General features: G+C 38.2%; 1 protein-coding gene across 1 annotated transcript; it reads right to left on the bottom strand.

The window, feature by feature from the left end:
- Positions 1 to 21,337, bottom strand: LOC123530103 (sacsin-like). Its single transcript, XM_045310804.2, has 4 exons — positions 21,280 to 21,337; positions 9,258 to 10,416; positions 8,614 to 8,710; positions 1 to 4,020 (listed from the first exon to the last, which is right to left on the bottom strand). Exons 2-4 carry the CDS (start codon positions 10,242 to 10,244, stop codon positions 3,827 to 3,829), a joined length of 1,278 nt encoding a protein of 425 aa, XP_045166739.1. The 5' UTR covers positions 10,245 to 10,416; positions 21,280 to 21,337; the 3' UTR covers positions 1 to 3,826.
- Between the last annotated feature and the right edge of the window lie 313 nt (positions 21,338 to 21,650).

Below are 21,650 nucleotides of genomic sequence, written 5' to 3'. Positions count from 1 at the left end.
TACGTCTCTGAACATTTATTTTATATGTTTTTATTCAAGGCCTGTTATAATCACCAAGAATCATCAAGATGCGATGATTGTATTGAAATGCAATTATTCAAAATTTATAGTGTTTATATATAATGATAGTTGTATTACTACATGCATTAAAAAGTAAAATGCACTTTTGCATTTCCATATACACTGTAACGTATCTGTTAGGCTACTATTTGCTCCAAAAATAGAGGAATGTAATAATTATTTTTACACATTTGCTTCCAAAAGAATTTTTCTATCGTCCCATAATCTTTGATACAAAAAAAAAATAAATAAAAATCTTCACAAAAAACTGTTGTAAAATAATTTCATATAACTTAGAAATGACCATATCACAGGAAATCATTAGGGAATCAAAAACAACTCCAGGGCAGTGGATACTCAACTTATTCGTACTCCCCGTGAGACAGATGATAAACTCATAACTTCATAATGTAAAGCCGACCATGTTAACTATAAGCTGCAAACTGACTATGTTCTGTTAAACAGGTAAAGTAAGTACATTTATCAACAGCGTTATCACATTTAATTACATATGCATGGATATATATAGCAAATAAACATTCTCGCATACTTTCATTTACCTAAAAGAACTTTCTCAAAATTAACTGCACAAAAACATCTAACATAACGTGTTGCTATATAAGCTCTGCATTGCTACATACCTAAATTTGATAAAATACTGATACCTACAATAAATATTTTAGTCATAATATGTAACTTATATATATTCAGAAACAGACTCATATAAAACCACAGGAAAACCAACACACATACATACATGTATATTACATTTTTGCAGTATTCGCAATGTATCATTATATTCAAATCACAATACCTTTACGCAACAGATGAGATAGTATTATTACCGACCTCTGTAAAACTCATATTTTCAAATTGATATACCGAATACCGGAGAAAAGATCGTTCTTATTGTCATCGCGAATCTCTACATACTAATTAAGAAGATGCATTGTTATGTTCTTGAAGGTTCTTACATGATAAACTTATTTATGGATAAATATCTACACACAGACATTTTTATAACTTTTGTTTTGCAACACATACAAATGTACAAATCTTTTAACAAATTACATTTAAGGGTCTCTGTGGCCGAGTGGTTAAGGTCGCTGACTTGCCCCATATACCGCTGAGGTGTATAACATGTTCATGTGAGGAAGGCATTCAGTTGCCTTGCAAAAGGTTGCTGTCCGCCTATGCCAGAAATTATGCTCAACGAGGCAGATATATAGTAGCAGAGGTACTGAACACGGAAAAAATGTAAAAAATTAAAGCGATACTATTGTTAAGCATCAAAGGTCTCAATACCGGAGTAAGTTGTTGTTTACTTAGCAACCACAACTTCAGGCAGAGCAAAATAAACAACAAAACTAGCCTGCAAGTTATCCAGAATACCCTATCTAAACAATGACATCAATAAAAGAACCTGCATATTCTCCAAAATAGTCCGTTTATTATATTATGTATTTCACGATTAAATCTCTTATACAAAGTTCACAAATTTTGTGACTGGAGGACGGATAGGTAAATAAGCGGGCTAATGGGCTGGCAAACGGATTTGTTTTTGTTGTCGTTGTTGTTGGGTTTAACCACGCACCGACACAATAACGGGTCATATGGCGACTTTCTAGCTTTGATGGTGGAGGAAGATCCATGGTGCCCCCGCCCCCTGCGCATTATTTAAATCACGGGCGGCACCTGGGTAGAACCACCGACCTTCCGTAAGCTAGTTAGATGGCTTCCTCACATGATGAAGAATTCAACGTTCTGAGTGAGGCCTGAACCCACATCGGTGAGGAGCAAGCGATTCTAATACAGCGACCTTGACCGCTCGGTCACGAAGGCCCCGAACATGAATTAAGTTACATATATATACTAGTATTATGTTTCATACGCATCTTTTGTAATTTGAAAGTAACCTCAGGATCCATCTGACTGCCAGACGGACAGAAGGCACAGTAAAATAAATGGACCAAAATAAAATGATGTACTAATATATAGTCTCCATATGAAAAAAAATCTTTTAAACATAAGACTTTGTGACTGACGGATACACAAATTTCGTAATTTCTACAATGTCTTCCAAAAACATGTTGTGCATTTCAAAGACTTGCAAATGTTTTAACTACACTGCATTTGTTGTCGTAGCAGCCAGACTTTTTGACGCAGCAACAAAATAAAAGAGTGATATATTACCCTCCCCTACTCCGCAGTTTTAAACCGGCATGCAACAACATAAACTGCTCAATGGACATATAAATCATGAAGCAACGAAAGAAAAGAAAAGAAAAGGAGGACCATAAATCGCCCCTTTGACCTTAAATAAATGTTACGGCTTAATTATCACTAAACGGAACAATTTTGTTAAATAAAGATCAATCAACTGCTTCTTAAGCAGAAGTCGTTAAAAGATATTTCTATATTTTAACAAAATTCAGAGAGGTCCATACAATGCTGCTACAGATCAAGTTTGGTGAATATCTTTAAACTGGTTCAGGAAAAGAAGCCGTTTAAGGTCATTTTTTCTATTTTTAGCCTTGGCAGTACATAAAAGGAGCGAATCACAACTATCTGAACAAACTCGAGAGAAATCCATACAAGACTGCTACAGAAATCCATACAAGACTGCTACAGACATCCATACAAGTCTGCTACAGACCAACCTTGCTTAAGACCATTCAAATGGTTCATGACAAGAACTTGTTCAGATGTTTAAGTTACACTTTTGGCGATGGAGCCGAACCACCCACCTATACTAATAGCTTATTTGAACAAAAAATTAACAGAATAAATATATCATTATGATTACCATAAAGTGCTGAATGTTTAGATTTATGAAGAACTGAACTTAAAAATAGTGAATAGTGATAAGTGTGTTGAGTCTTGCATACAATGCACTTAACAAGAAACGCGGCAATGCCACGAAACCAGGTTTTCAACACTTTTCATAAAAATAAACAAGAGTGCCAGAATGTCACAATATACGCCCGTCACAGCAAATTTCTTTACTCTAGCACCTGTATTTGCAGATGTAATTTTAATTTTGTGGTTGTTTAGTAATCATTGTAATTCTTTTGTTTTTCTAAGTCCACAAAAAACTCCTTACCAGGTAGAGATACCTTAAAATACACCTAAAATTAGAAAGTAACAACTATGTTGTACCACAGAAAAGTGGTCTTGGTTTTTCCCTACGGTCAATTATAAAAAGTTACAATATAAGTTATTTATAGTAACAACTAAGGGAAGTTAATCTTAAAAAAAATACAAAAAAATACAAAAAAAAAAAATTGTAAGTCCACACAGAAATCCTTACCAGGTAGAGATTGGTCAAAATACACCTCAAAATTGGATGTAACATGCATGTTGTACTACAGAAAAGTGGTCTCGATTTTTCCCTACGTCTAGTAATGAAAAAGTTACAATATAAGCTATTTATAGTAACAACAAAGGGAAGTAATTCTAAAGAAGGGAACTGCGCAGGACACTTCGTCTCATGATGGTGTATAATTGTGCCAAGTTACATCAAAATCCCTGTATGCATGAAGAAGATATGCTCCGGACAAAGTTTTCATTCTTGTATCCTTTGACCTCTAAGTGTGACCTTGACCTTAGACCTAGGGGCCTGGTTCTTGTGCATGACACTCCGTCTCATGATGGTGAACAATTGTGCCAACTTTCATCAAAATCCCTCCATGCATGTAGAAGATATGCTAACCCTAACGTTTTTGAAAGGTTAGTAACTTAAGACGTCACTACACCAACATATCATTCATCTGATGTAATTGCCCTGAACAATCTCTATTATTTGTTTGGCAGCTGATACAACTGTCTGCGCTGTTTCTCTGTTGAATGCTTTTTCAGGTACCTGTTGCCCGTAAAAGGCGTCTGGATATCTCATCCTCGTATGTTCTCCTGTCAAAGTGGACACATTTCTTGCTAAAGTTTCTATACCTGATCCTAGTCCTGCAAAACAAAATCCACAATTAGAATGTATAAGGTTTTCTCGGTAACCTAGATGCCGCGTATTTGATCCCTGGACGGTAGTTACAGTTTTCGTTGTAATACTAGTGCATTCGTCTGCATTTCAAATCAAGTCAAGGCAAGTGAATCTGTTATTTACAAAGCCAGATGCAAACAAGAAACGTAAGTTCTAATGAGCATTTACACCAATACAACTAATGCTTGCATAACAAGAGCAATCTGATACACAGCCATGTCCGGCGCCACTGGGCTTGATAGAGGAACAACTAGGGTTTAAATCAGTAATTAAGGAGGTCGAAGTTATGGTTTTGCACATCCAGTCTATCGATAAAAATCAAAATCCTTTCATTTATTGAAAAGTTTCTGCCCGCAGGTTCTGTACAATAAGGAAGATAGCCTACTTCAAGAATTATTTTAGACAGATTTATGGTTCGTGTGCTATGTCCTCTTGTTGCCTTCTATCATCACAGTAAGTTTCACTTCATTCTGGATAACAGTTCAAACGTTATAATCCCAAAAAAGAAACAAAAATACAAAGAGGGAAATAATTAAAAAAATATTCAAAACATAATTATGATTTTGACCTTTCATTAGCAACTAGCATTATATCAAGTCATTACTTTCCTTTCGCTTCACTTCATATTGATATATTTCTGTAAGTTTGGACTGGATTCTTTAAAAATAACCGGACATGGCTTATGTTAGGAAAGCACAATATACAACATGCAACATTCTGTAAACTTTCAAAATGCCATAACACCTAAGTCAAGGTACATTCATGTCCTAACAATATGCGCAAGTTCTTTATAATATATTTCTTTAAAACAGACAAACATGGAACTCGTCAGGTTGCCCAAAACGACAAAAATGAAAATGTTGCAGGCTCAGTTTGATTGGATGGTAAGGTAAATGCATGCTACCGTCCATTCCCTCTTACGCCGGGCTGAGCAGAATAAACATTTGCACATGTTACAAGCACCAAAATATAATTTAAGGATGTGTTAATATAGTGGTGTACATGGAACCGTCAATGATTCACTATAGTATAATTCCACGAAAAGCTTGTGTGGTCTCCATTGAAAATATAATGGGCTAGCCTTTATGGAAAATGGGCAGAACTAAACAAACTTGAATTAAGAAAGGGGATTATCTGAAGTTACTGAGTCTTGATATCACAGAAACCGTCGAAAGACAAAATTTAAACTAGAATGTGTCTGTAGGACACAGGGTGTGCCCCCCACTGGTACATTTGTCACAAATAAGGGGAAATCATTCAAATGTTTGCAGTCTTAATGGGGTGTAGCCTCAAAAGAAAAATTATGAAAAGGATTCATTATTCTATACCATATACTTTTTGAGCTATGAGCATCACAAACAAAAAATCCACTATTTTGACTATTTCAAGGGCCATAACTCTGTAATAAACGCTAAAATTCTCAAGAAGAAAGTGTGCAAGGTCACATTATGATAAAGACTCAAGCAAGGTTTCATGAATTTACATTAAATACTTTTTGTGTGAGGCACATAATTAGGTGAAAATGTGCATTTTTTTTACTATTTCAGGGGCCATAACTCTAGAAATAGTGGGGTAGGGGGCCAGATGAAAAATAGGAGGTGCACAAGTTCATATCATGATAAAGATTCATAAATTTATATCAAATACTTTTTGAGCTAGGCGTGTCACAAGGTGAAAATGTGCATTTTTGACTATTTCAGGGGCCATAACTCTAGAAATAGGGGGCGGACCCAGATGAAAAATAGGAGGTGCGCAAGTTCATATCATGATTAAAACTCATGCAAGGTTTCATGAATCTATATCAAATACCTTTGGAGCTAGGCGTGTCAAAAGGTGAAAATGTGCACTTTTGACTATTTCAGGGGCCATTACTCTAGAAATAGGGGGCGGAGCCAGACGAAAAATAGGAGGTGTATAAGTTCATACCATGATAAAGACTCATGCAAGGTTTCATCAATTTATATCAAATACTTTTTGAGCTAGGCGTGTCACAAGGTGAAAATGTGCATTTTGACTATTTCAGGGGCCATAACTCTAGAAATAGGGGGCAGACCCAGATGGAAAAATAGGAGGTGTGCAAGTTCATACCCTGACTAAGACTCATGCAAGGTTTCATGAATCTATATCAAATACGTTTGGAGCTAGGCGTGTCACAAGGTGAAAATGTGCATTTTTGACCATTTCAGGGGCCATAACTCTAAAATTAGGGAGCGGAGCCAGACGAAAAATAGAAGGTGCGCAAGTTCATATCATGATAAAGACTCGTGCAAGGTTTCATTAATTTATATCAAATATTTTTTGAGCTAGGCGTGTCACGAACTTCGGACGGACAAGAGCAAATCTATATGCCCCCACCACTCATGGGGGTGGGGGGGGGGGGGGGGGGGACACAAAAAGCAGGCACAATATCCAACGGGTCATCAAACAATACCCAAAAACTATAATAGCGGGAGTTTTGGACCAACAAGTTGAAAATCTCAAACTGAAAAAGTAATCAGTGAATGTTTGGACCAAATTCTTTGAAAGCTATCAGGTCAAACATTTCAGGATGGACGGCCAGACGGAAGGACAAGGGGACAACTATATACTCCCCAAGAATGTTTTTAAAGAAATTTAGTAGTGGCTCACATCATGACGTGTTTATGGAAACATTAATTTTTTACCTAAAAGTATTGTTCACGCGACAATTACTGAAAATGATTTTTTTTTATAATCAAGGAGCATATTCTTTTTTAACGTAGCAACTGATTCAATAATTCTAATAGTCTTGACTAGTCAAGATTTTGAGATTTTTACATGTTTCTATAATTACTTTACATTTATCAAATAGAGAAAAGTGGAAACTTCACAGGTCGCCCAACACGACAAAAACGAAAATGTTGCAGGCTCAGTTTGATTGAGCCTGTTCATGGACGGTAGTGGAAATGCATGCTACCGTCCACGCCCTGGGTTGAGCAGAACTCAACATTTACACATGCTAAAAGTACAAAAAGCAATTTAGAGACATCCGCAGATGTATTCAAACGGCGGTGAACATGGAACCTTCAATGATACATGTGTTGAGGCGTGTAATTCCATGAAGAGCGGCGTTTGGTCCCCAGATAAAATAATGGGTTTGCCCCAAACGAGAAAACAATGGGCAAAACCAGTTTACAGTTCTACTATTAACAGAATAATCGCACGTATATATCAAAGTTATCTCAAATTTTATCTAGTAGGTGAAAATAACTGAACAATGTTTCAATGACAATCGACTTGAAGACAGTTGCTTCCAATTTTTTCAATATACATATATGTATAAGGGCGAGAAGTGTTTGCGTGACAAAAATACAGTCTACCGAAAATACTTACACCAGTTTGCTGTAAATGACTGTTTATAACGTATCAACTGAAACTACTGGGGAATTTGAAGAACTATGGCTGGTATATAAACACAATGCATATCCAATACAACAATTATGGTATCAACTCGTACATGTCTCGCATTAACTTAAATTTAAGTGTGTGGGATTTTTGCCTTAGTGAGACCTCCTTGACTAAATTCCGGCCATTTACGAATGTGGGTTCCAAACCTTGCTTGGGGTGTAGAATTATCTTGTCATTCAAGCACGGAAGTCGCAAAACAATCTGTGCCGATGTGATTTAAAATCGGCTGAAACAAACACACTTGTCAGTGCATTCAGCGCTTTTATCTTTATTTTTAACCGTGGAAAACAGCAAACATCTGAATGAATATATGGCTGCACATTTAGTACATTTACCAGAGGAGATGCTATTCAAGTTGTGACTGTAACACACTTACCAGAAGTGATGCTATTCAAGTTGTGACTGTAACACACTTACCAGAAGTGATGCTATTCAAGTTGTGACTGTAACACACTTACCAGAAGTGATGCTATTTAAGTTATGACTGTAACAAACTTACCAGAGGCGATGCTATTCAAGTTGTGACTGTAACACACTTACCAGAAGTGATGCTATTTAAGTTATGACTGTAACACACTTACCAGAGGCGATGCTATTCAAGTTGTGACTGTAACAAACTTACCAGAAGCGACGCAACTCAAGTGTTAAGTTTTGACTGCAAGTCACTTATCAGAAGCGTTGTTATAAGTTGTGACAATATCACATTTAGCAAAAGTGATGCTTTTAAGCTGTTACTTTAACGCACTTAGCAATTGTAACACACTTACCAGAAGCGATGATATTCAGTTTTGACTATAATATCCATAGCACAAGTGATGCTATTCAAGTTTTGACTGTAACACCCTTAGCATAAGCGATGCTATTCAAGTTGTGACTGTAATACACTTACCGGAATCGTTCCTATTCAAGTTGTGGCTGTAATACACTTATCACAAGCGATGCTTTTCAAGTTGGGAATTTAGTCACTGACCAGAAGCGATGTTATCCAAGTAGGGACTGTAATACACTCATCAGAAGCGATGCTATTCAAGTTTGGACTATATCACACTTAGCAAAAGTGATGTTTTTAAGTTGTGACTGTAACACACTTAGCACAAGCGATGTTATTCAATTAGTGACTTCATTACACTTACCAGAAGCGATGCTATTCAAGTTGTGACTGTATCTAACTGTATGTACTTTGTTGGCATCCTTGGCATACCATGCGGCTTTCATAGACTTTTCAGCTGCCTTTGTAAATATAAATATTATATATATATATATAATATGTAAATATCAATTTTATTATTTACACAATAACTTCTGTTTTAACATTCTGACTAAATAAAACAGTCCTATAAGATATTATTAAAAAAGCTTTACAATATCACATATTTTTCAAAACAACCATTTACAGACTAATCTAGGTCCAGTATCGCATATTTCTGCTGTGTTCCACTGATGAACTTAGGTGAGTATTTTATCAGATATTGTGGAAGCATTTACTTTCTTTGGTATAAAATTTCGAGGTTTTGGACAAAACGGCTATTTCTTGGGAGGGAGGGGGAGGGGTATGAATTCCTGAATTTAAAATCTTAAATATTAGATAAATTTGAATTTTATTTGTTCTTTGGGATTTGATTTTAACAATAGATGAAACCATAAAATTAAGTCAATGACCAATATAACTGATCTGACCATATAAAGCACTGTTGTACAGAAAATTATGTTAATACCAACTTTCTTGACGTACTTGATTGCAAAGACAGTCATGTAAACATTTAACTTAATGGTATACCTGATGTGCCATGTAGCAGACCCAGTTGAACGAATTGTTCGGTTTTCTTTGCAGAGAAAGTGTACTGTTGTCCAAATCAGATTTTGCTTGTTTCTGCCAACGTCGTGCTTCTGCACGGTAATGGTAGGGATGTAGCTCTGGTTCACCAAAAAAGGCTCTTTTAGCGTTCCAGTCGCCATCACATTCATCGTAAGTTCTACTTTTGTAACGTTCCTCATAAAATTTTCTTCCTCTTTTGTACCTTTCCAATAAACGTTGAAGCCACGAAGACCAATAATCTTCCGGAAAACTAAAATCGAAATTTCTACCACTGGATTGCGCGCCTTCATCATCCGCATCGTCATTAACGAGATCTAGGCTTTTATTTAAGCGTTGAAGGCACTGCTGTATACATTGAAATACCTTATTGCAAAATTCTACGTTATCATGGTTTTGATCAGGATGCCATTTTAGCAGTAGTCGTTTAACAATTTTTCTCTTCTCTACCTCTGGTTGTTTCCACGATTCCTTTAGGCACACCTTGATTTCTTTGTATGCAGCTTTCAGAGACGGTGGCTGATAATTAACTTTATCATCATCATCTGGTGTGTTTCTGGTGCGTACAAGTTTTCTTTCAACGTCGTTATCCTTTTTATCACAGACATATTTAAAAAGTTGATAAGCTTTGATTGTGTTTAGATTTTCAGTTCCATCATCTATTTGATACTCTTGCAAAAGTGGAATCGTAACATCTGAGCCTACCTTTCGGACTATATGCACAAATAGGTAAGTGGGCTCCAAATCTAGTTCGACATCTCCAGTATCTCCCTCAGTGTAATCGGTTAAGGCAGGGTCCTCTAGTTCCAGGGCTACAAATCTATAATCATATTCAGGTATCTCATCATAACTGTTATCTAGGAAGACGTAGAATTCTTTTGGGACAAACGTCCCCGGCTTCGGATAGGGAAGTGTCTCTTTTAAACCGACTGGTGGATCGTACTCTTCCATGTTCTCTTTGCTGAAGTATTAACTTATTAGATCCGGTGATTCCCCATAGACTGATAATTTCCCTGACCTTGGTAAAAGATGACACGGTCCTAGAGTTGTAAAGAATAACATCTGGAAATTAGAGGGCTTGTTTGGCTTCTGTGACTATTTGCATTTACATCTTCCAGCCAGTCTGAAATATTCACAGATAACACATAATCATCTTCCATGGCATGCAAATCGCAAGGAATTTCTGTTAACAAAATCATAGAAAGAAGCTTATAAATGTAACCTTTACCTTGGAGCTAGGGACCTGTGTCTGGTACACGACATCTCTTGATAGATAACAAGAGTTATGTAATGTACATGAAAACAGACCTCGTTGACCTTTGATTCCCCTAGTGTTACGTTGACCGTGGAGATAGGGACCTTTCGCATGACACGTCATCTTATAACGGGGAACAGTTGTGCAAAGTACATGTACTATCAAAATTCCATGAAATATAGACCGGACACAAATTATACCCTCTAACCTTTGGCCTTCATGAATGACCTTGATAGTGGAGTCAATCTGGGTCTTACGTGTGATAAATTATCTCGTCATGGGAAACACTTGTGTCTAATTACAATGTATATCAAACTATCATGATGGATAAAAGAGTTATTGACCGTTCAAGAAATATACCCTGTTGACATCCGACATGTATAATAGAACAAGAGGGCCAAGATGGCCCTAGGTCGCTCACCTAAGAAACACTCCATAACAGTGTAAAACATGTTTGACCTAGTGATTTCATGGAAACAAATATTCTGACCAATTTTCATTAAGATTGGACCAAAAAATTGGTCTCTTGCAATAAAACAAGCATTTTCTTAGATATGACCTAGTTTTTGACCCTAGATGACCCATGTTCAAACTCGACCTAGATTTTATCAAGGCAATCATTCTGACCAAAATTCATGAAGATCAACTGAAAATTACAGCCTCTATCACATACAGAAGTTTTTTCTTTGATTTGACCAAGTGACCTAGTTTTTGACCTCAGATGACCCATATTCAAATTCGACCTAGATTTCATTAAGGCAATCAACCTGACCAAATTTCATAAAAATCAATTGAAAAAAAACGGTCTCTATCGCATACACAAGATTTTTCTTTAATTTGACCTAGTGACCTAGTTTTTGACCTAAGATAACCCATATTCAAATCCGACCTAGATTTCATCAAGGCAATCACTCTGACCAAATTTCATGATAATAAATTGAAAAATACATCCTCTATTGCATACACAATGTTTTTCTTCGATTTGACCTAGTGACCTAGTTTTTGACCCCAGATGACCCATTTTCGAATTCGGCCTAGATTTTATCAAGGTAATCATTCTGGCTAAATTTCATGAAGATCAGTTGAAAAATACAGCCTCTACTGCATACACAAGGTTTTTACGTGATATGACCTAGTGACCTAGTTTTGGACCCCAGATGACCCATTTTCGAACTCGGCCTAGATTTCATCAAGGTAATCATTCTGCCCAAAATTCATGAAGATCAATTGAAAAATACTGCCTCTATCGCATACACAAGGTTTTTCTTTGATTTGACCTAGTGACCTAGTTTTTGACCCGAGATGACCCATTTCGAACTCGGCCTAGATTTCATCAAGGCAATCATTCTGACCAAAATTCATGAAGATCAATTGAAAAATACAGCCTCTATCGCATACACAAGGTTTTTCTTTGATTTGACCTAGTGACCTAGTTTTTGACCCGAGATGACCCATTTTCATACTCGGCCTAGATTTCATCAAGATTATCATTCTGACCAATATTCATGAAGAAGAATTGAAAAATACAGCCTCTATCGCATACACAAGGGTTTTCTTTGATTTGACCTAGTGACCTAGTTTTTGACCGGAGATGACCCATTTTCGAACTCGGCTTATATTTTATCAAGGTTATCATTCTGACCAACATTCATGAAGATTAATTGAAAAATACCGCCTCTATCGCATACACAAGGTTTTTCTTTAATTTGACCTAGTGACCTAGTTTTTGACCCGAGATGACCCATTTTCGAACTCGGCCTAGATTTCATCAAAGTTACCATTTTGACCAATATTCATGAAGATTAAATGAAAAATACAGCCTCTATCACATACACAAGGTTTTTCTTTGATTTGACCTAGTGACCTAGTTTTTGACCCGAGATGACCCATTTTCGAACTCGGCCTAGATTTCATCAAGGTTATCATTCTGACCAATATTCATGAAGATTAATTGAAAAATACAGCCTCTATCGCATACACAAGCTAAATGTTGACAGACGACAGACGAAGGACGCCGGACGCCGGACATCGAGCGATCAGAAAAACTCACCTAAAAAGTGGAAACTCCACAGGTCGCTCAACACGACAAAAACGAAAATGTTGCAGGCTCGGTTTCATTGAGCCTGTTCACGGACGGTAGTGAAAATGCATGCTACCGTCCACGCCCTCTAGCCCCGGGTTGAGCAGAACTCAACATTACATATGCTACAAGTACAAAAATAAAATTAGAAACATCCGCAGATGTATTCATACGGCGGTGCACATGGAACCTTCAATGCGTGTAAATCCATGAAAAGCGGTGTATGATCCCCACCTAAAATAATGGGTGTGCCCTAAACGAGAAAACAATGGGTAGAACTAAGCAAACTGGAATTTACATAGGGGATTTGAGATTATAGAGCCTGCATATCACAGGAACTGCCAAAAGACAAAATTAAAAAGCAGGCACCATATCCAAGGGGTCATTATACAATACCCAAAGCTATGAAAGCGGGGTTATTGGAACTACCCAGGCCAAAATGTTCAAGCTGATAAACTAAACATTACCAATAACACGACAAAAAAGTCGTGCTGAATGATCTGAGAAGATCGAAATATAACAGCCCTGAATGAATGTACGGGGATACTTTTTACGGCCGCCACACTGCACAAACAACGCTACTGTGATAATAAAATAGAACAAGAGCTGTCGGAGGACAGCAATGCTCGACCATTCAAGAGCCTTGTCAACTGAATGAATACAAAAGTCGAAAAAGGGGCATAATTTTGTAAAAATGGGAAAAGGGGTTATGGAGCCTACACAGTGCTTATCAGCTCATGACTGAGTATGTGAAGTTTCAATCCTTTCCCATTAGTGGATACTGAAATACCAGCTTACATACAAAAACTTAAAACCAAAAACTGCTAAGTTGAAAAAGGGGCATAATTTTGAAAACAATGCAAAATAGAGTTATGGGACCTACACAGTGCATGTCAAATCATGACAGTGAATAAGTGTGTGAAGTTTCAAGCCATTCCTATTAGTGAGAACTGAGATACCAGCTTACATACAAAACCTTAACCAAGAATTTCTAAGTCGAAAAAGAGACATAATTTTGTAAAAAAGCAAAAAGATTTATGGAGGAACCTGTGCAATGTAGGTCAGTTTATCACAGTGAATAAGCGTGTGAAGTTTCAATCCATTCCCACAAGTGGTTACTGAGATACCAGCTTACATACAAAACCTTAACCAAGAATTTCTAAGTCGAAAAAGAGACATAATTTTGTAAAAAAAAAAGCAAAATAGAATTATGGAACCTGTGCAATGTAGGTCAGCTGATCACAGTGAATAACAAGGCAGTCTGAAAGACAGCTAAATCCCCCGCCACTGTTATGGATAGTGAAAGGGTAAACCTTTGACCTTTAGCTGTGACCTTGACCTTGAACTGATATTGCTGACTTATGAATTTTGCACAACGTCTTGACGAGGTGATCATTTGACCCAAGTTTCATGAAAATCCTTCAAGGGGTTTAGGAGATACAGAGCTCAAACCTTTGACCTTGAGTTGTGACCTTGACTTTGAGTTGACATGGTTGACTCATGAGCTCTTGAGGAGATGATCATTTGACCCAAGTTTGATGAAAATCCTTCAAGGGGTTTAGGAGATACAGAGTGGACACAAAATGGAAGGCTCAAACCTTTGACCCTAAGCTGTGACCTTGACCTTGAGCCAGCATGGCTGACTCGTAAGTTCTGCACATCAATTTGATAAGGTGGTCATTCGACCCAAGTTTTATAAAATTCCTTCAAGGGGTTTAGGAGATATAGAGCGGACACAAAATGGAAGGCTCAAACCTTTGACCTTGAGTTGTGACCTTGACCTTGAGCCAGCATGGCTGACTCATGGGTTCTGCACATCGCCTTGATGAGGTGATCATTTGACCCAAGTTTGATGAAAATCCTTCAAGGGGTTTAGGAGATATAGAGCGGACACAAAATGGAAGACTCAAACCTTTGACCTTGAGTTGTGACCTTGACCTTGAGCCAGCATGGCTGACTCATGGGTTCGGCACATCGTCTTGATGAGGTGATCATTTGACCCAAGTTTGATGAAAATCCTTCAAGGGGTTTAGGAGATATAGAGCAGACACAAAATGGAAGACTCAAACCTTTTACCTTGAGTTGTGACCTTGACCTTGAGCTGGCATGGCTGACTAATGGGTTCTTCACATCGTCTTGATGAGGTGATCATTTGACCCAAGTTTTATAAAATTCCTTCAAGGGGTTTTGGAGATATAGAGCGGACACACAATGGAAGGCTCAACCTTTGACCTTGAGTTGTGACCTTGACCTTGAGCCGACATGGCTGACTCATGGGTTCTGCACATTGTCTTGATGAGGTGACCATTTGACCCAAGTTTCATGGAAATCCTTCAAGGGGTTTAGGAGATATGGAGCGGACACGAAAGAGTTACGGACAGACGGACGGAAGGACGGACGGAGACCATTCCTATAACCCCCCACCAATTGTGGCGGGGTATTAATAAGTGTGTGAAGTTTCAATCCATTCCCACAAGTGGTTACTGAGATACCAGTTTACATACAAAACCTTAACCAAATCGGGACGCGGACGCCGACGCCGACGCATGGGTGAGTCCAATAACTCTACTATTCTTTGAATAGTCGAGCTAAAAAGTGGAAACTCCACTGGTCGCTCAACACGACAAAAACAAAAATGTTGCAGACAAACCTTAAAGCTAGGGACCTGGTTGTTGCTTGTGACACGTCTACTTGCTATGGTGAAAATTGTGTCAAGTGATATCAAATCGCTCGAGTCATGAATCGGACCTGAATTAGACCATGCTAATCTATGTCTTTTATACATGTGTGACCTTGATATTGGAGCCAAGGGCCGGAGTTTTGCACACAACGCGTCATCTCGGTATTCCGATTATCTGTGTCAAGACCTTGACATATCACAATCTTTACCTTTATTCTCGAAGTGTGACTTTAACACTGGAGCTAAGGACCAGGGCGCGACATATTGTTTCGTTATGGAAACAGTTGTGATAAGTAATATCAAAGTCCCTTGGCGGATGACCGTGCTATGGACTAGACAAGAATGGGACGGACAGAAAGATGGACGAGGAGCAAAGCTTTAGTCAAATGAATTGCAAACCAACCCGACAACTTCAAAGCTATCAAAGAAGGAAATATTTTTTCCAGGAAATAAGCTATTTATAACTGACCAGACCATATGTGTGATAGCGATGTTAAACTCTTGAGAGTTAATACTGACTATCTACTCTGACAACTTAACTTGCAGTATCAAACCTATGTATAACAGTTAAAAGTCCCACAGAAAAATTGGGCAAATTTCTGTGTGTAAAACCATAACCATAATTGACATCTTTTCGTCCTTCATCAGATCTAACTTCGATTTAATACCCTCACCTGGCTCTTCTGCAGCAAATCAAACCCTACAAAACTAAATATGTGTCCATAGATCACATGTGCCCCTACTATATGTTTTTTTGTTTGTTTTGTTTTGGGTTTCACGCCGTTTTTCAACAGTATTTCAGTCATGTACAAACCTGTTCTCCGCAAGTAACTGCCAACTTCCCCACATGAATCAGAGGTGGAGGGTTAATGATTTCAGACACAATGTCGTTTATCAAATAGTCACGGAGAACATACGCTCCGCCCGAGGATCGAACTTGCGACCCCGCGATCCGTAGACCAGCGCTCTTACCTACTGAGCTAAGCGGGCGGGTCATCCCTACCATATGGTCATATGTTACTTGTTGACTATGCAGGACGAAATAAACATGCACGGCGATGTATTCAGTTGCTAAAAGTTTGTTGATATTCTAGATTCCAGTAAGGCTTTGGAGGCAATAAACAGTTTTCAGCTGTTAGTTTCGAATTGGCCAGGGTCAAATTTACAAATAAAATGCAATTTACGGATTGAAGCGAATATTTGAACTTTAAAATAATAATAATTGCTAGAATTGAAGTTTTAGTGGCTAGAATTGAGTTTCACTTATTTAAAGAAAATTAGCTGAGTAGCCTTGATCTTGAAATTATGACGTAATGACTTGCAGATGCGAATACATGCCTCCACTGAGCTAGCTTAAAGTGGAGTTGTCATTTTAGCAGGGGCCTCAGGAAAACTGGAACAGTGAAAAAACGGTACGGATGGCACATTTATTTGAGCTTATTTTCAGATTTTAAAGTGTTACCGGAGTATGAAGCCGTGTAGCAGTTGGGGTTATCATTTGCAGGAAATTTTCTGCAGCGATTTGAAACTTAGCAAATTTTGCTTTTTTCGTCATTAGTTTTCGCGACCGGGAGAGCACAAAATTCAGGTCTTGTAAACAGAAAACTAGATATTAGAGATGTATTGCAGATGGTTTGTAACGATAGACATACAGTCATGTTAATGCTGCAAAATCTTTATTTCAGGTGTGTGGTTACAGACTTTTGTGTGAGGTTTTGAAAGTTGGGTAGGCGACTCTAGGCCGAGAAGCTCTGAAAACTGTTTACTGCCTCCTTAAGAGCAAATCTTGAAAATTTGTAAGTTCTTCCATGTGCATTTATTTGATGCCTGAGAGGTTTTTCAGTATGATTTGTGAAGGAATATGAGTTTAAAAGTTAATTTTGAAACAAAATGAGACTTTTTAAGAATAACTAAGGGGAGATAACGGCGATTCAGACATGACAGTCAGTTTTACAGTGTTTTTCGAGCCAATGTAATGAAAGATATGTCTGTTATGACACCATTTTGCTTAGACAGATGCTTAATGTGACGTTAAAGTCGTCAGATAAAGCAGGGGAAGGACAACCGTAAGCTAATTAGCTTTCTGTCCAATTCCCTTATCTCAGTTGTTGTATATTATTCATGTAATGACTTTACATAAAATATGTTTAAACCAAATAAGGCATTTAATTGCAAATTCATTGATTTCTATTAATTCAGTAAGCTTTTAAACAGCAAAATAGTGGCTCGGACTGTGGAACAGACTTCCGGGATACTTTCGGCAGTATGTCCTCTGAATCAGTATTTCATTGTTCGTTTCAGTTCAGAATTTATGTACATATTGCATATAAACATAGACACCAGTCACAGCGAAAAGTGATCATTATCAAATTGAGGTCTTGGCATGGACTCGAGGTAGGATGCAGTCAGTTCTATGGGATGAAAGTAATGTACATCAAAGCTAAACATCACAGTGCAGATAATTATCTTCAAATAGACACCATTTAGTGTCTTGGGATAGACAAATTAGCATGTAGGGGTGTTTTGTGAAACGTTAAGACGGTGACATATGGTGCTCCTGCATGTGTTTGTAGCTTCCTGGAGCAGGTCCAGCACAGTACCAGTGACTTAAAATTGCCATAAAATTCAGCCAGCTTGGCAGCTGAACATATCTAGATACTAAAACTGGGTTGAAACTTTATTTTTGTATGCAAGGGGCCTTTAATGAAACTATAATATTACTAGTGAATTTCGGTATGCGTTTCTGGTAGAATTTTTGCATACATGATCTATTCCAGTTGTCAAAATTTTCAACAGCATATGTTGGATATTATGAAATTGGGTTTCTTTTGGTCTGAATTGATTAAATTACAAAATCAACAGCACATGTTATACTATTGGGATCATTTTTGTCTCTCTTAAGGAGGCAGTAAACAGTTTTCAGCTGTTAGTGTCGAATTGGCCAGGGTCAAATTTACAAATAAGAGGCAATTAACAGATTGAAGTCCATATTTGAACTTTAAAATAATAATAATTGCTAGAATTGAAGTTTCAGTGACTAGAATTGAGTTTCGTTTATTTAAAGAAAATTAGTTGAGTAGCCTTGATCTTGAAATTATGACGTAATGACTTGCAGATGCAAATACATGCCTCCACTGAGCTTGCTTAAAGTGGAGTTGTCATTTTAGCAGGGGCCTCAGAAAAACTGGAATAGTGAAAAACCAGTACGGATGGCACATACAATAACATCTGAGCTTATTTTCAGATTTTACAGTGTTACTGGAGTATGAAACCGTGTAACAGTTGGGGCTTTCGTTTGCAGGGAATTTTCTGCAGCGATTTGAAAATTGGCAGATTTAGCTTTTTTCGTCATCAGTTTCCGCGATTGGGAGTTCCGGAGAGCACAAAACTCAGGCCTTGTAAACAGAAACTAGATATTAGAGATATATTGCAGATGGTTTGTAACGATAGACATACAGTCATGTTAGTGTTGGGTAGGCGACTCTAGGCCGAGAAGATCTGAAAACTGTTTACTGCCTCCTTTCCTTTATAATTGTAGCCTATATCTTATAGGTTAAAGCGAAAAAAGAACTAGAAAATGCTTTTGTAAAAAAGCGCATGTCTCCCCCAATGCAAAGTCCTATAGGCAAGAAGTCAATAGGGGTCAGGAGCGAAAGTCAAAGAGACACTGATGGTTGGCTGCAATAGGGATCATCTACTTGGCATGTCCAGTCATCCCGCTAAATTTCGACACTCTTGGCCTAGTGGTTCTCAAGTCACTGTTCAGGCTCCTGTGACCTTGACCTTTGATCAAGTGACCTCAAAATAAATAGGGGTCATTTACTCTGCATGTCCAATCATCCTATTAAGTTTCAACATTGTAGGTCAAGTGGTTCTCAAGTTATTTCCAAAAAATGATTTTACATGAACAGGCCACTGTGACCTTGACTTTTAACAGACTGACCCCAAAATCAATAGGGGTCATCTACTCTGCATGTTCAATCATCCTATGAAGTTTCAACATTCTGGGTCAAGTGGTTCTCAAGTTATTGATCGGAACTGGTTATCAATGTTCAGGCCCCTGTGACCTTGACCTTTAACGGAGTGACCCCAAAAACAATAGGGGTCATTTACTCTGCATGAACAATCATCCTATGAAGTTTCAACATTCTGGGTCGAGAGGTTCTCAAGTTATTGATTGGAAATGGTTTTCCATGTTCAGGCCCCTGTGGCCTTCACCTTTAACAGAGTGACCCTAAAATCGTTAGGGGTCATCTACCCTGCATGACCAATCATCCTGTGAAGTTTCATCATTCTGGGTCAAGTGGTTCTCAAGTTACTGACCGGAAATGGTTTTCCATGTTCAGGCCCCTGTGACCTTGACCTTTCACAGAGTGAGCCTAAAATCGTTAGGGGTCATATACCCTGCATGACCAATCATCCTATGAAGTTTCATCATTCTGGGTCAAGTGGTTCTCAAGTTACTGACAAGAAATGGTTTTCCATGTTCAGGCCCCTGTGACCTTGACCTTTCATAGAGTGACCCCAAAATCGTTAGGGGTCATCTACTCTGCATGACCAATCATCCTATTAAGTTTCAACATTCTGCGTCAAGTGGTTCTCAAGTTACTGACCGGAAATGGTTTTCAATGTTCAGGCCCCTGTGACCTTGACCTTTGACGGAGTGACCCCAAAATCAATAGGGGTCATCTACTCTTCATGACCAATCATCGTATGAAGTTTCAACATTCTGGGTCAAGTGGTTCTCTAGTTATTGATCGGAAATGGTTTTCAATGTTCAGGCCCCTGTGACCTTGACCTTTGACGGAGTGACCCCAAAATCAATAGGGGTCATCTACTCTTCATGACCAATCATCGTATGAAGTTTCAACATTCTGGGTCAAGTGGTTCTCTAGTTATTGATCGGAAATGGTTTTCAATGTTCAGGCCCCTGTGACCTTGACCTTTGATGGAGTGACCCCAAAATCAATAGGGGTCATCTACTCCAGCAGCCCTACAACCCTATGAAGTTTGAAGGTTCTAGGTCTAATGGTTCTCCAGTTATTGCTCGGAAATGAAGTGTGACGTACGGACGGACAGAAGGACGGACGGACGGAAGGCCGGACAGGGCAAAAACAATATGTCTCCTGGGGGAGACATAATTACTGTTAAGTTAACTAACTGTCATTTTCTCTATCAATCTGTCTAAGTTACACAGTAATTCTTTTGGTTTAGGTCACCTGACACTAATTAAGGAAACTTGTGCAGGCCTGGCTCCAGAAATATTTGACATCAGTCTACAACGAAGACGTCACTGCCAAGGCGCATAGCGAGAGTGGGTAGGGGAGGAGACTTCTGCCCATGTTACGGGGGTCAGGGGGAACTCTGGAATTTTTTGTAATACATGCATCAAATGGCGGCCTCTGGTGCATTTTTAGGTCTAAGTTTTAAGGTAATGGAGGGGTTACTCCCCTCTTGATGGGGGTCATGGGACGCTCCCCCTGGAAAATTTTGCAATAGAGGTATGAAATTGCAGCTTCTGGTGCGTTTCTGGGTATTAAATCTGAGAAAATATTATTCCTTTGCCAAAATAGTCGGGTGAATCTTTGACAAGTATAGGTCACTTCTAAGCCAACTGGGAGGGGGGGGGGGTCACCCGGCCTGGGTCCGGCCCTGGATTCGGGCCTGCTTGTGCAACGTTGCAGTTTGACAAAACAGGTACCATAGTTGCGCTTTATTACACTGACGATATGACACACTTTTAAAGCATATTTTTACACTGATGATATGACACACTTTTAAAGCATATCGTGTATAACAATAATAGATCTACTAAAATATTCAAACCGTGACAAGTCCATAAATTATCAAAACACGAGTATCAATATAGTGTAAAGGCTCAAGCACTTTTCAGGGACCCAGACACCTTAGTTTCTACACCGTCTTTGAATAATCTATATGGCCAATTGATTAAAATAATAAATATACCTACTTTTGGTTTCACAGGAATGTTAGAGATTACAGCATTCTATACTAACAGGCAAATGGTGTGTTGGTAACAAAGGGGAATAACTCAGTTTCCAAAATTAAATGGTAAGTTCATTTGAAACGTAAACTAAACATTTCCTTTATGTTTTTTATTTATTTTGCACGCATGTGTTTTGCATTAACCCCTACTAATTGCCAACCGGATTATAGGGGCTATAAGTTTTATCTCCGTCAGTCTGTCTGTTCGTCCGTCCGTTAAGTACAGGAGGAGATTTATTCATAAAACGTGTAGATAGTGAGATATATGGAAATAAATGCGGGTGCTGTTTATCGATGCATTGCATAAAAAGGGCAATACGGAAGAGATGCAAGATA

This window comes from Mercenaria mercenaria, chromosome 13, assembly GCF_021730395.1.
Source record: "Mercenaria mercenaria strain notata chromosome 13, MADL_Memer_1, whole genome shotgun sequence".
Taxonomy (NCBI): domain Eukaryota; kingdom Metazoa; phylum Mollusca; class Bivalvia; order Venerida; family Veneridae; genus Mercenaria; species Mercenaria mercenaria.
Note: the sequence above shows the minus strand (reverse complement) of the source record. Positions and strands in the feature narration are given on the sequence as shown.

Coding starts and splice junctions, on each gene's coding strand:
- LOC123530103 (XM_045310804.2), bottom strand. CDS start 10,244: ATGGAAGAGTACGATCCACCAGTCGGTTTAAAAGAGACACTTCCCTAT. Junction 8,711..9,257: donor TCTGCTACATGGCACATCAG/GTATACCATTAA, acceptor ATATTTACAAAG/GCAGCTGAAAAGTCTATGAA. Junction 4,021..8,613: donor CTTGAATAGCATCGCTTCTG/GTAAGTGTAATG, acceptor TTTGTTTTGCAG/GACTAGGATCAGGTATAGAA.